General features: G+C 45.9%; 1 protein-coding gene across 1 annotated transcript; it reads right to left on the reverse strand.

Moving 5' to 3' along the window:
* Positions 1–10,870: 10,870 nt before the first annotated feature.
* Positions 10,871–12,913, reverse strand: LOC131881750 (protein C1orf43 homolog). The gene is made up of 4 exons (XM_059228698.1): positions 12,358–12,913; positions 11,768–12,199; positions 11,348–11,685; positions 10,871–11,261 (listed from the first exon to the last, which is right to left on the reverse strand). Exons 2-4 carry the CDS (start codon positions 11,916–11,918, stop codon positions 10,965–10,967), a joined length of 786 nt encoding a protein of 261 aa, XP_059084681.1. The 5' UTR covers positions 11,919–12,199; positions 12,358–12,913; the 3' UTR covers positions 10,871–10,964.
* Positions 12,914–13,149: the final 236 nt, after the last annotated feature.

A 13,149-nucleotide genomic window follows, 5' to 3' on the forward strand; every position in this document is an offset into this window, starting at 1 on the left:
GGCGTCTCAAAACCGACGCCTACATTTGTCCTCATCAGTCTCTTTTCGACTAATTGACGGGGTGGACGTTACATTTGAATCGACTCAGTGGACGTTACCATTAAGGATTCTAAGGTACGGATGGTGAAGTGACTTTTTTGTGCTATAGTATGACTTCTTGACATGACAAAATGTGCCGTTTGCCTTCTATCATGGACTTGAATTGGTTAGAAGCGGTCAAGAATGCAATGATTTCCCGTTTGTACAGGTCCGTTAAGTAACAATACCAGAGCTCTTGAACCTGACCAGAGTCAATAAACGCAATCACTAAGGCATTGTGGAATAATTTGTCCGCAATATAACTTGGCCTTGACATTGCTTACCTTCTCTACATTCTCCAATATCCCGTGTATTATATATGTATTTTGTCACTCTCCAGGTCTCTTGGCCCATTCCAACCCAACTGATCCATCCACAGCCGATTCTCTTTCCTGAAATTGCCTTCGCAGAACCGACCTCTTACAGTCAACTCCGCCATGACCTCCCAACAACATATCCAACATATCGTCTTTGGTCAGGATCCGAACATGCCAGAATGGACACAATACCTCTCTTCGCATAGCCCATCTCCGCTTGATTCGGAATTGGAAAACCTCAAACCCGTGTGGTTTGATTCTCTCCGAATGGAAAATCCAGGCCTGACCTTCGAGCAATTGAATGCTCTGACGCAATTGAAGATGACCGAGGTCAGGATTCTGATGCCAATCCGGCATGAGGCTGAAGAGCAAGTCCGGGACGAATTCTCCAAGATCCAGTTGTTCTTGTCTCATCTTGAGACAATCAAGAACAATGCAATGATCAAGGGGTTGCACACTGACAGAGGCAAGAATGAATTCGAGCATGCCATTCACCTCCTAGAGGCTTGGACCAACCATGTTGAGCCCCAGTTTGAAGACGCTTACCGAAGGGCTTGCTCATCTTGGTACAAGCCCCATCCAGACCCTCTCGTGGCCGAATAATCTGCAATTATGCGGCAAGTCAGGAACCGAAAGGATCACATGGCTATTCAGAGAGAACTCTGGGACGAGAATCAAAGCTCTCCAATCCACGACGAGCCAATGGATCTCAGCTTTCAAAGGCGGCCAATCCACAATCAGGCCATGCCCGAGAATCCAAGTCCCTGGGATAGATCTTGGATGGAGAGGTTTCTCCCCCCGAGAAATCAATGATGCTTGACTTGGGTTGGGTTGGTTAGTACTTGGGTATTCCGGAGACGCGAGCAGCCCACTCTTGTGTCTTTCAGTACTTACCAGATTCCATTGTATTCATTTATTGTCCACTATTTCTATCCTTTTTCTGCTCATTTATGTGAACCGACGGTTGATTTTGTCTTGAACAATACAAGCATATGATTGAGTTGGAACAAAAAGGACATTTTTCACACTTTTTCCCCAATCTCATGTTGAAATAGCTATCCTGTCTTTCCCTCGCATCTATTTCTATCTGCGCATATCTGTGCCTAAGGTGTCTTTCCCTTTTTGCCTTTTTCCGTTTCCTAAAATACTGTGTGTAAGAGCTCTGAAGTACACAGACGCCTTTGAACCGAATCCAATTAATTCTATGGTCCTTACGTAGCTAACCTTTTGTTTCAGCTGTTGTTCTGGAAGTTTGAATAAAGATGGTCAAAGATAAGAAAAACTAACCTAACCTGACCTAACCTGGCCTAACCTGACCTAACCTAACCTTTCGGTTGCAAGGGCCTGGGGGCACCTAGACCGCGGCGCAAGCCTGCGGCAGCTCGGTTGCAAGGGCCTCGAAAACAGTATCAGCTGACAAGCAAAAGGTTAGCTATCTAAGGATGATAAATTGATTCAGGTTATGGGCTCCAGACTCACCTAACTGTGCAATAGTAATTTGACATTATGGCTAGTGGTAACCGTAGTGACTCTAAGAGTGTCGTTGGCTCCCTGAATGGATCTAACTATCCGACGTGGAAGTTGCAATGCCGCATGGCTCTGATGCGTGATGGACTGTGGGCGATCGTGAACGGTTCGGAGGCTCAACCTTCGGATGGAGACCCTAGTATTGGCAAATTCCAGGCGAGGCGTGACCGAGCCCTTGCGACCATCGTTCTGGCGGTCGATCCGCGGTTGTTGTATCTCGTTGGTGACCCTGAAGATCTGGGAATTGTTTGGAAGTTATTGGAGAGTCAGTTACAGAAAAAGACGTGGGCCAACAAGTTGGAGCTGAGAAGAAGGTTATTCTCGTGTCAGCTTCAAGAGCACGGGAACGTCCAGGACCATGTCAAGAAATTGACAGAGATATTTGACGAGTTACCGGTCATTGGCAGCCCTGTGGAAGACGAAGATCGTGTGGTACATCTGTTGGTGAGTTTACCTTCCGATTATAATATGCTCGTTACCGCTCTGGAAGCGCATGCTGAGGTGCCAGAGTGGAATATGGTGATCGAGCGACTGTTGAATGAAGAAAGGAAAAGGAAGGATGGAAAATCAGACCACGAAAAGGGGCTCTCATCCGTGCCCAAGTCGATTATGTCCAAGGCAAGGAAAAATGATGTCGAATGTTACAACTGTGGCAAGTTTGGGCATTACCGGCGGCAATGTCGGAAGATGGTCAAGAAGGATTCGCGCCTTGTCAAGGCGAACAAGGCTGCAGTAGAAGACTGTGATCGCAACGATTTTGGCTTGGTACAAATTGTATCAGTGAGTTGTGAACCGACAGATAGCTGGATCATCGATTCCGGAGCAACGTGCCACATGTGCAAAGATTTGAATGCCTTTGAAGATTTGGAGAATCTTGATAAGCCTGTCCGCGTCACGCTTGGTGATGGAGGATATCTGGAAGCTCATGGCACAGGCAGCATCCGGATTGAGACGGAGGTAGATGGTCAACCACGAAATTGTATTCTGCATGATGTTCTGTTTGTACCCATGTTGACGTATAATTTGTTGAGCATCGCTAAGGCTTCGAACCGAGGAGTGACTGCAATATTTGAGAAGGATATGTGTTGGTTGAAAAATCGAAATGGTTTGATTTTGGCGACTGCATTGAGGATGAATCACTTGTATTACTTGAAATGCAGTGCGAAGCCACCTGCTGCCATCGTCGCCACGAATGAAGACTGCTCGAATGTTAAGAAATGGCATCGTAGACTTGGTCATTTGGGCTTGGCTGGAATCCGCGAATTAATCCAAAAACGAATGGTGGATGGAATGCCCATGAGAGAAGTCCGTGTTGGTTCAGTCTGGGATACCATCCCTAAGTGGCGGGAATTATTTCCTAACGTTCGTGGACGACAAATCCGGGCATGTTTGGGTGTATATTCTCAAACAGAAGAGTGATGTCCCCGAGGTCTTTGCTCGTTGGCGGTCCTTGGTCGAAAGAGAAACCGGAAGAGTAATCAAAGTCTTAAGGTCAGATAATGGGGGCAAATATGCATCACGTGAGTTCGACAATTATTTGGAGTCCAATGGTATCAAACACGAATTGATTGTCCCAAAGAATCCGGAGCAGAATGGCGTGGTGGAAAGGCTAAATCGGACCCTTGTAGAGGCTGTTCGAGCTATGATGATCGATGGGAAATTTCCCAAACACTTTTGGGCCATTTTGGTTACGACCGCCGCTTATTTGAAGAATCGGTGGCCAACAAAATCGCTGGATGCCAAAACGGCCTATGAGGCTTGGAGTGGGAATCGACCCGATGTGTCTCATCCTCGGCATATTGGAAGTACGGCGTTCCAGTATGTCCCAAGTAACGAGAGGCGAAAATTGGACACCAAGGCCAAGAAATGCGTGATGTTGGGCTACAGTGAAAATGTTAAAGGATATCGCCTTTACGACCTTGACAAAGGGAAGATTATCCACAACCAGAGTGTAGTATTCAAAGAGGAAGAAAATGGACTCAATGGACCCTGTAAGGAAGGAGCTGGCAATAGCGTCGACAAGAGCCCGGAAAACAGCGAGATCATCAACTTACCTACTGATCATGACCAATTGGATGGTCACATTGACGACGACGAAGAACCCCAAAAGGTTGTTGTAGGCCTTCAAGCTCCTCCGGCTTCAAGACCCAAACGGATCTGTCGACCTCCAGAGCGGTTTGGAGAATGGGCGAATGTGGCCTCTGATTGTTTTGAGCCTCAGTCAGTGAGAGACGCCCTGAATCGAGAGGACGGTGAAAGGTGGAGTGATGCGATGCTTGAGGAGATCCAATCCTTGAAGGAGAATGGGGTTTTCAAACTCAAGAAAGATGAGCACGGCCTGCCAGAGCGCTATAAAGCGAGGATCACTGCGAAAGGGTTTACCCAAACGTATGGGTTGGACCATGACGAGACGTTTTGCCCCGTGGTCCGTTTTGAAACAATACGGGTATTATTAGCGATTGCGGCCAAACATGATATGACGGTGGAACAAATGGACATTAAGACTGCCTTTCTAAGTGGAACTTGAAAGAAGAAATCTATATAGAGCAGCCTGAGATGCTCAGAGAAAAAGAACGAGATCAACGATCCAAAGTGTAAAAGCTGAAGAAGAGTTTATCAATCCCCCCGTTGCTGGAATGCTCTTTTGGACGAATTTTTCAAGGGTTTGGAATTTGTCCAAATGCCCGAAGACCCGTGTCTTTATCTATTGGAACAGGGGGTTCCAATTTTATTAGCCGTGTACGTGGACGATATTATGCTCGTTTGCGGTGATGAGACTCGAATCTCCAAGATCAAAACGTCTTTGTCCAAAAGATTTCAACTCAAGGATCTGGGAAGGATTCGGTCTTTTCTTGGTGTGAACGTGCAACAAGACCGCGAATCTGGAGCATTTTTTGTGGGCCAGGCTCGCTATGGTCACGAACTCCTGAACAAGTATGGTATGAGCGAGTGCAAAGGTGCCGAGACCCCGACAGATCCAGGATTGAAATTAGTGAAGGCTGCGGAAAACTAGATCCCAGTTGATATCGATCCCTGATTGGGAGCCTACTATTTATCTCTGGGCGTACGAGATCGGATTTGGCGTTTGCTGTGAACAATGTGGCGAAGTTTTGTTCACACTCTCTCGGCGATCATTGGTTGGCTGCCAAAAGGATCTTAAGGTATCTGAAGGGTACTTTGAATCTTGGGATCCAGTTTTCCCGATCGTGCGAAGGACAGTTGGTCGGATATTCGGATGCCGACTGGGCCGGAGACATTGTGGACAGAAGATCAAAGTCGGGTGATGTATTTCACGTCTCTGGTGGGCCTGTGTCTTGGAAGTGCCAAAGCAACAATCCGTTGCCTTGTCGACCGCGGAAGCAGAATACATGGCATTATCAAGTCCTATGCAAGAGGCCATATGGTTACGAAACCTTATGGCTAACATGGGACAAGGTGTGGAAAGTGCGACAGTGATTTTCGAAGACAATCTTGCTTCAATTGGGTTAGCCAAGAACCGTCAGTTCCACGGTCGTGCAAAGCACATAGACATTCGGTTTCACTTCTCCCGTGAACAGGTTCAGCTTGGAACTATTCAATTAAAGTATTGTCGAACGGAAGAAATGGTTGCAGACATGCTCACAAAAGGACTGCCAAAAGTCAAGTTGGTCAAGATCCGAAGATTATGTGGTGTGACCCGTCAAGATGTCGAGTGAGGGGGAGTGTTGAAATAGCTATCCTATCTTTCCCTCGCATCCATCTATATCTGTGCCTAAGGTGTCTTTCCCTTTTTACGTTTCCTAAAATACTGTGTGTAAGAGCTCTGAGGAATTCAGACGTCTTTGAACCGAATCCAATTAATTCAATATATCACAGTCACAATTGCTCCTCAATTAGCAAATCGACTTGCCGACGCCTTTCCTCCATCCTGTTGGCTCATAGCTTGATTAAGGTAGGGGCGGACGGCTTTGGCGTTGGTTGGATCAGCTTGTTGAGTTCACTTTTCATAAGAAAGCTTACACCATGAGGTGAAGAGGATTGAACAATGGGGAGCTGGTCAGGAAGATGACGAGGCCATCCAGTCCATTCTTCTTTGCTTAAAGTCATCCATGGTCTCCAAAAGGGTCGGTATCCTCTGGGTACATACAGTAATCTAACGATGCAGATCAGGCTGCAATCCCAAAGCTTGTTCAAATCTGTATTCTGCACCCTGATTTGTCAGAATTCTGAACTGGCTCTCCACAAAACTATATCAATTTGTGCGTGCGTCTTGATAGCCGGTCTCAAAATCAGGTTGCCTCGATAAAGACCAATCCCGGGGACCTCGTTGGATTTGATGCGTGGTGGTTGTTGGATATGTACCGTCGGTATTTGGACATCGTCGTCATCTTGGATATGATACTGCTTCAACAAAATGCGATCGGCCGTGGTCGTAGCCTGAAACAATGAAAGGGTATCATGTTGATAGTGGCAATGCATGTTAATGGCCAGTGGATTACGGGGTCTTTTCAAAGGACTCAACCCATCAAACCCACTACTGCACTCGTCCTTTGGAGAACTTCCCTTTTTGCCTTTTAGCGACTCTTTTCTCCGCTGGTGGGATAATTACTAACATCGTTAGTCAGTCATCTTTTCTTGGTTTGTTGCATCAAGAACTTCTCTGCGTCCGGACTCCAGACAGTCTAGTTTTGAATTTTGGCGGCTGCGAGCTCAGTCCGATTAGCTAATCGGACTGCACCGTTCAGTTTGAGTCAACAACCCAAGCAAGTTCCTAGCGCGGGTCTTTCCTACTGATGGGAAAAGGGCAACTAGCAAGTCATCAGACTCCCTTGTTTACACTTTACTACTTGTTTACAAGCAAAGCTTGGCCAAGTACTAGAACTTGGGCAGGCTTAACTAACACAAGCAGAGATCCGCTGCTAACGTAGAGAGTCCGGACAGTTAGCTGAGGAAAACCGCNAAGTCATCAGACTCCCTTGTTTACACTTTACTACTTGTTTACAAGCAAAGCTTGGCCAAGTACTAGAACTTGGGCAAGCTTAAGTAACAAGTCATCAGACTCCCTTGTTTACACTTTACTACTTGTTTACAAGCAAAGCTTGGCCAAGTACTAGAACTTGGGCAAGCTTAACTAACACAAGCAGAGATCCGCTGCTAACGTAGAGAGTCCGGACAGTTAGCTGAGGAAAACCGCAAAATGAGGAATTTTTTTGTTCGCAGCTTAAGTCAGATTGCCAGAAACAAACCGAGCATTAAACCAAAGCCACGTTGCAGGGTCACTGTTGGTGCACATTGCTGCTAGTTCTGTCAAAATTGATCTAGTTTGCCCTGATGTAAAATGTCTTGCATAAGTTTGGCCACACGATTTTCCCCTCAAGTGTCTGTGTACAAACCGTACAAACCCAAGTTGGGGCAAGTTCCTACTTGGGCAAGTTAAGCACAGGACTACTTGCCCTGTCGGTGCTTGCTTCACATCAGTAGTCTTTCCTTCTTTCCAACCAAGGATTACATGTTCGTTCATTCCTCCTTTTAATCATATTGCAACTTAAATTTTGACGAATGCGGCTAAGAATTGTGGAGATGGTGAATAAGTGCGAAGGATATGTGGATCAATTCCGTCCCCAGAAAGAACTAGAACCCATTGAAGCATTCAACTCTCAGCAGTTTGCACTTTATTGAGACGGATTTCATCACTGAGACGCAAGATCAAACCAAATGTCGAGCTCTAAAAACCGCTGCCAAGGGCCTCCTATACCTTCGACGCTTCAGAAAGGACTATGTTGTCCCTTCACAATTTCCCAATATCCCCCAATACTTCTCCCGGCCTGACTTTGCTCGACGGTCAGAGTCTACCTCCAGGTTAGAGTAACCAATGTCACGGAAGATCTCAAAGTAGTGCTCAAGTCTGTGATTAAAGTGGACCAAAGTCAGATTCAGAACAACGCCGAACTCATTTTGGACCAAATTCCAAAAGATGTGGACATTAGTTTTGAAGACGAGGATCAGAATATCCTCTACTACGTAGCCGGATACCTTGGAAGGTCGTTGGCGAACCGCAAGAGCTGTGAAGGCTGAAAGGTCTTGCTTGTGAAGGATAAAGAACTTGCCAGAGTGGATATTCCAATATTTTCGCATCTGAAAGTTGTTGTAGATATTTTTGAAGCAATGTACGGGGTCAAAAGACAAAAAGCAGGTTTGGGATGGTACTTCTGGATGAGGGATGGAGGGAGTTAAAAGTCCATGGCAAAGTTCTTGAACATATAGCTTTCTATTTGCTCTGCCATTGTCCAAAGACAATAATGTAACTCGGCACCCTAGGGCTTGCAGAGTCTGAAGGACTTGGTACGTGGTGGTCTTCAAAATTTTCGGGTCGATCGTAGTCATTGGGAACAAGGCAACGGTATCTCGGTAAGGGCCAGCCACGGATTTGAAGAGAACACAAGGACGGTTTTGACTGGTTGCTGCTTGTCCATTAATCCGAGGAAATTTCCACCCATGAACTCGGCACACTGAGCACAATAAATCTCGTCGGCCATTAGAACCATGACCTCGTGTTCATTCAGGGACTTGATATGCTCGCCAAGGTATTTTTTTTGTTTTCTCGCTCAGCCCAGTATCAGTGCTTAATGGACTAGTAAGGATTTTAAGATGTTTTATGCTTGGAAGGCTCAAAATATCCTCAGCCAGGAGTTGGCGGCACAGGGCAGGGGACGTTGTTTGCCATAATGAGCAACAAGTAAACAGATCGTGAGAGTACCGTCTTTGTTTCTTGTTGCTAAGCATAGCCAAGCTGAGTGGATCCATCATAAAATGAAGCTTTCAGGTGATGACTCGTCCAAGACTAATTCAGAAACTCTGCCCCTAAAATTTTCCATTCGACATTCTCAAGCTCGAGGATGAATTGGAAAGTCCTCTGGATAGGCCTTGATGGCACTGAGAATGTTCGTGAGTTGAGAGCATTTCCGGATCTTTCCATCACAAATCAAATGAGCCACCACGGCCTCAGAAACATTCACATTTTTTCTCTTCAGAATTACCGAAAAATCAAAATCAATCAAAAAGAAACATTCCCAAAATTTGTTCCTATTCTAATGTAGATACCCAACCCATTCCTCAAACCCAACCATCCCTATTAGCTCGATCATGCTTTGCCTCCAGTAGAACGTAGCTTCGTTGATAAGCGGGTTTTTTACGGTTGGAGAGGATGGTCCAAGATCTTGTGAACTTGGTCCGTCAAAAGAGAGGCCCGTAAAGGGGCTATATTTGAACGTTCATTGTCTGATTTCTAGAAAAGACAGCACAAAAGTTAAGATCTTAGAAGAACTAGCCGTTGAGAGAGAGATTGCATTCATCTCTATAACAGAAACCTGGCTTCGGCCAGGGGTCATAGATGAAGAACTAACCATAGTTGGTTTCAACTTAGTTCGTTGTGATAGGATACCCCCTGATAATCCCATATTCCCACATGGGAATATATGTTACATCCTATATGTTAGGAATGATTTGCACATTAGTCATGTAAAAATGTCGAATGGAGAAGTAGAGGTCTTAGTTTGCCATATCCGAGGGCTTGATCTGTCTATTGTAACAATGTAAAGACCCCCTTCTTGTTCAGTAAGCTCTTTTATGTCAGCTCTCAAATTCACTGGAAATGAGTTGGATAAGTCAGTTTGCTCAAAGGTTTTCTTTGCAGGGGACTTTAATTTTCCGGCTAGCGTTGTAGAGTGGGAGGTTAGTCCTGATGGATATATTCCCATTTCAAAATCGACATCTCAGTCGTTCGAAAAGCTGGAAGAATTCGCGATCTTGCGCAATTTCTCCCAGCATGTTGGTGTAGACACTAGAGAGAATAGCGTTCTCGGCTTGGTCTTTTCCAATGACCCTGATCTGATCCAGTATGTCCATGCGACACCTAGTAATCTGTCAGATCATCATGTTCTTGAGATAGGGTCGACCATTACTCAAAAGCCGGCGTGCTTTAGAGTAAAACCGGTCAAAAAGGTCGGTCTGGCCAACCTCAAGTTCAAAGATGAACATTGGCCGTTGATTATAGCAGAACTAGACCTGATTTCAATTCTGAAACAGGAATCGTCCATCAATGCAGCCATTGATAAATTAGTTTCAGTTTTGAAGGAAGTTTGCTCCAGTCTAGCAATCTCTGAATGTGTACCGAAAGGTGGTACACGGACAAAAATTCCAAAATGTAGGAAGACTTTGTTCAAAAAGAGTTGCAAACTAGCAAAAAGGCTGAAGAGGCCTCCATCGAATATGACCAGTTACAAACTGAGAGTAAGGTGGTTCAGGAGGTCAGGTCGAAGCCGAAGGCATTTTTCTCTTTTGCGAACTCTAAGAGAAAAATGAAACACCCTGTTGGGCCTTTTGAGGTTGATGGGGAAGCCATTAACAATGTCAAGCCTATGGCTAACATGCTTGGAGATCAGTTCTCAAGTGTGTTTTTAAACCCCACTGAGTTCAGAACCAACAGCTCATTGCTCTATTGATGAGTTTGTTGAGATTGGCATGGCTATTCAATTAGAGCATTTAGATGATCTTGTAGTCACAGATCATGCCATATTGCCTTCTGAAGTTAGACAGACTGGTCTATTAGACAACATGTAAGATATCTATCTTTTGGAGGTGGTTAAGAATTCTGTTATGCATCAGCAATGTTAAGTTCAACAAAAAAAAATTTGACGGGCTCGAGTCCAACAAATTGAAAATCAGAGTGAAAATCAAGGGGCTCGCCCCACCACACCTAACTAGTACTACTAAATCAGGTTAGAGTTTTGAACCTTTCCTTTGTATTTACTGTTGTACATTTGCTTTACCCTCGAGTCCTTTAATCTGCAGTAGCACGTTTTGGGTGGAGTTCAGGGTGAATAGTTCCTATCACTTGGTTTAAAACTCGCCTTCAATTGGGACTTTACACCAAAGGTTGTCGGTCGTGATTGATTTTTTTAAGGCAAAGGTTAGTAGGCACAACACCCTCTTTAATGAAACAAGATAATCAGAGGGACTACAAGATATGTTCACGCACATGAATAGAGAATCCATCAACCCCAATCACACATCCACGGAAATGTTCTTCCCACTCTTAAAGTCTTTCGCACTCGGTGAAGGTGCTAATAACGTCACACGAGAACTGCCCCGCTGGGTTGAATGCTTGGAAAATGGTGACCCTGTCCCACAATTAGCACTATTATTGGCGTAGTCTTTGTTGTTGGACCATTTCTTGCGGTGTCGGCCCTTGTCTTCTTCGCCCAGATTGAGTGAAACGGCGGGCATCGGCGACGGATGAGGTTTGTTGGCACGATTCCGGGACAAACACCCCCGCAGCTTAGAGATCCGCTCTGTAAAGGTCTAGGGATGACAGACAAGAAATGAATTCTCCCCTCCATTTGGAGGAGTCCACGGTCATTCATGAGAAAAGACAAGGAGGGTGTTACCTGGAGTTCCTTCTGTTCGAAGGGCTCGTAATGATATCGAGCCCGATCGTATTCGTCAGCCAAAAGGTCAATGTCTCGCGCATCCATACTGAACAAAGGCCCATTGGTGCACTTGTGGAGGAAGGTTCGGATACTGGAACAGGGCGGTCGAGCGTAATTGGCGCTATAACCCGCAATGGCTCGTTCCAATTGGTGAAAGGCCTCCATAGCTTGGGCCCGGAAAAAGTGCTGCGGCTTCTCGGCGTTGATCTTGACCATGTTCAATTGAGGTTCCTGGCGAATATGGTTGATCCACTCCAAGTGCCGATCCACTTCCCTCCGAAAAGCCTTGGGTGCACCTAAAACCATCCCAAATTTGTGCTTAATGGGCCTTGAACAGCTCGTAATAGCCAGAAAGAACCTGATTTGGACTGAATGTACCTTGTCCCACATGCATGTGGGGTCCACTCCGATTCCGCAAGGCAAAGCGCATGATTTGCCGTTTGGCGAAAATGATGAGCATGATGCAAGCTTGCACGCTAATGGCAATGATGATGAGCACAATGGTGCCCGAGAGTTGCTCGGTGGCCATGCTTGGGTTGGATAGGCGCTCACCGAGTAGTCACGCGGGTGATTACGAAGTAGCATAAGAGAGGAGGCATAGGATGAGGAGGTATTTATTTCTAGGATAATCGACTGCAAGAAAAGCCAAAAGAGGAAGGAGAGCGGGCACTAAAATTCGCCTCGAAAGAGTTCGTCCTTCATGATTTTTTCGAAAATCATCTTCCGTCCGGCCAAAGTGGTCATCAAGCTGTCATGGCCTTCCTTCCGGAGTCGCCGGCTCTCTTTAGGGCGAGGAATGAATTGGCGTTTCTGTAGGGGAAGACAAAATACGGTGAAATAGCATCGTTATCATGCATAGCTACACGCACATGGGTTTTCAGATCGAACTGGCCAGACTGATGGATAAAAATGCCTAACTTTCAATGCAATGACTAGCCACAATCAATGAAGGATGGGCAGATACGAACATTGGGGTGGGCTTTTCGATGTCGGAAAAAGGCTTGGCTTTGAGCCATATGTCCGGGAAATGGATAAGCGCCATCGTTTTGGGCCCAGAAGTTCTTGATGTAAGTTCGCACCCCTCCTTGGGACCAAGCATTCCATCGGAACACGGGCAACAAAAAGACCATTTTCCTCGCTTAGTTAGGGAAGGCCAGAAGGACGAGGACGAGGAAGGCTGTAGGAGGCCAGCAATGCGATCGGTGCCTTCACACCCACATTCACATCCACGCGCTCTCTGACGGATGAACGGATCCGGGTGGGACGGGTGGGACGGGTGGGACGCACTAGACGAGGATCATTGTTCTTTGGCTGATTTTCCAACACCACCAGTCTTGCTGATGGGCTACACAGTCATTGAGCCAACTTCTGGGCCAGGCTCAAAAGAGATCAAGGTTTCCCGTTTTGGGTGGACCAACTTTGCCGTGTTTCGGGCACGCACAAGAACGAACCAAAAGGCAATATATGTACGTAGTCGCCAAACTAATAGTCTGATTTTTTATCTTCGGTCCCAGAATGGCTATTGTATTATGCGGTTGGCGGCTTGCAGCTATCGGGATGCTGGACCTGCAAAAGAAACTCCAACTTCGTGGCTGCTTTGGCAACACTCAAAATAGGTTGCGGGGTTTTGTTTGTCCTAATGCTCCGTCCATGATCGATGGCGCAAGTTTCAATCAAATCAATCCACCCAACCCCCAATGAGTTGTTTTCTCAAAAGATGGATCAAAATGATCAAGATAGCTCAGAGCCAAAACCTGCTC

Source organism: Tigriopus californicus, chromosome 6 (genome assembly GCF_007210705.1).
Source record: "Tigriopus californicus strain San Diego chromosome 6, Tcal_SD_v2.1, whole genome shotgun sequence".
In the NCBI taxonomy this organism is placed as follows: Eukaryota; Metazoa; Arthropoda; class Copepoda; order Harpacticoida; family Harpacticidae; genus Tigriopus; species Tigriopus californicus.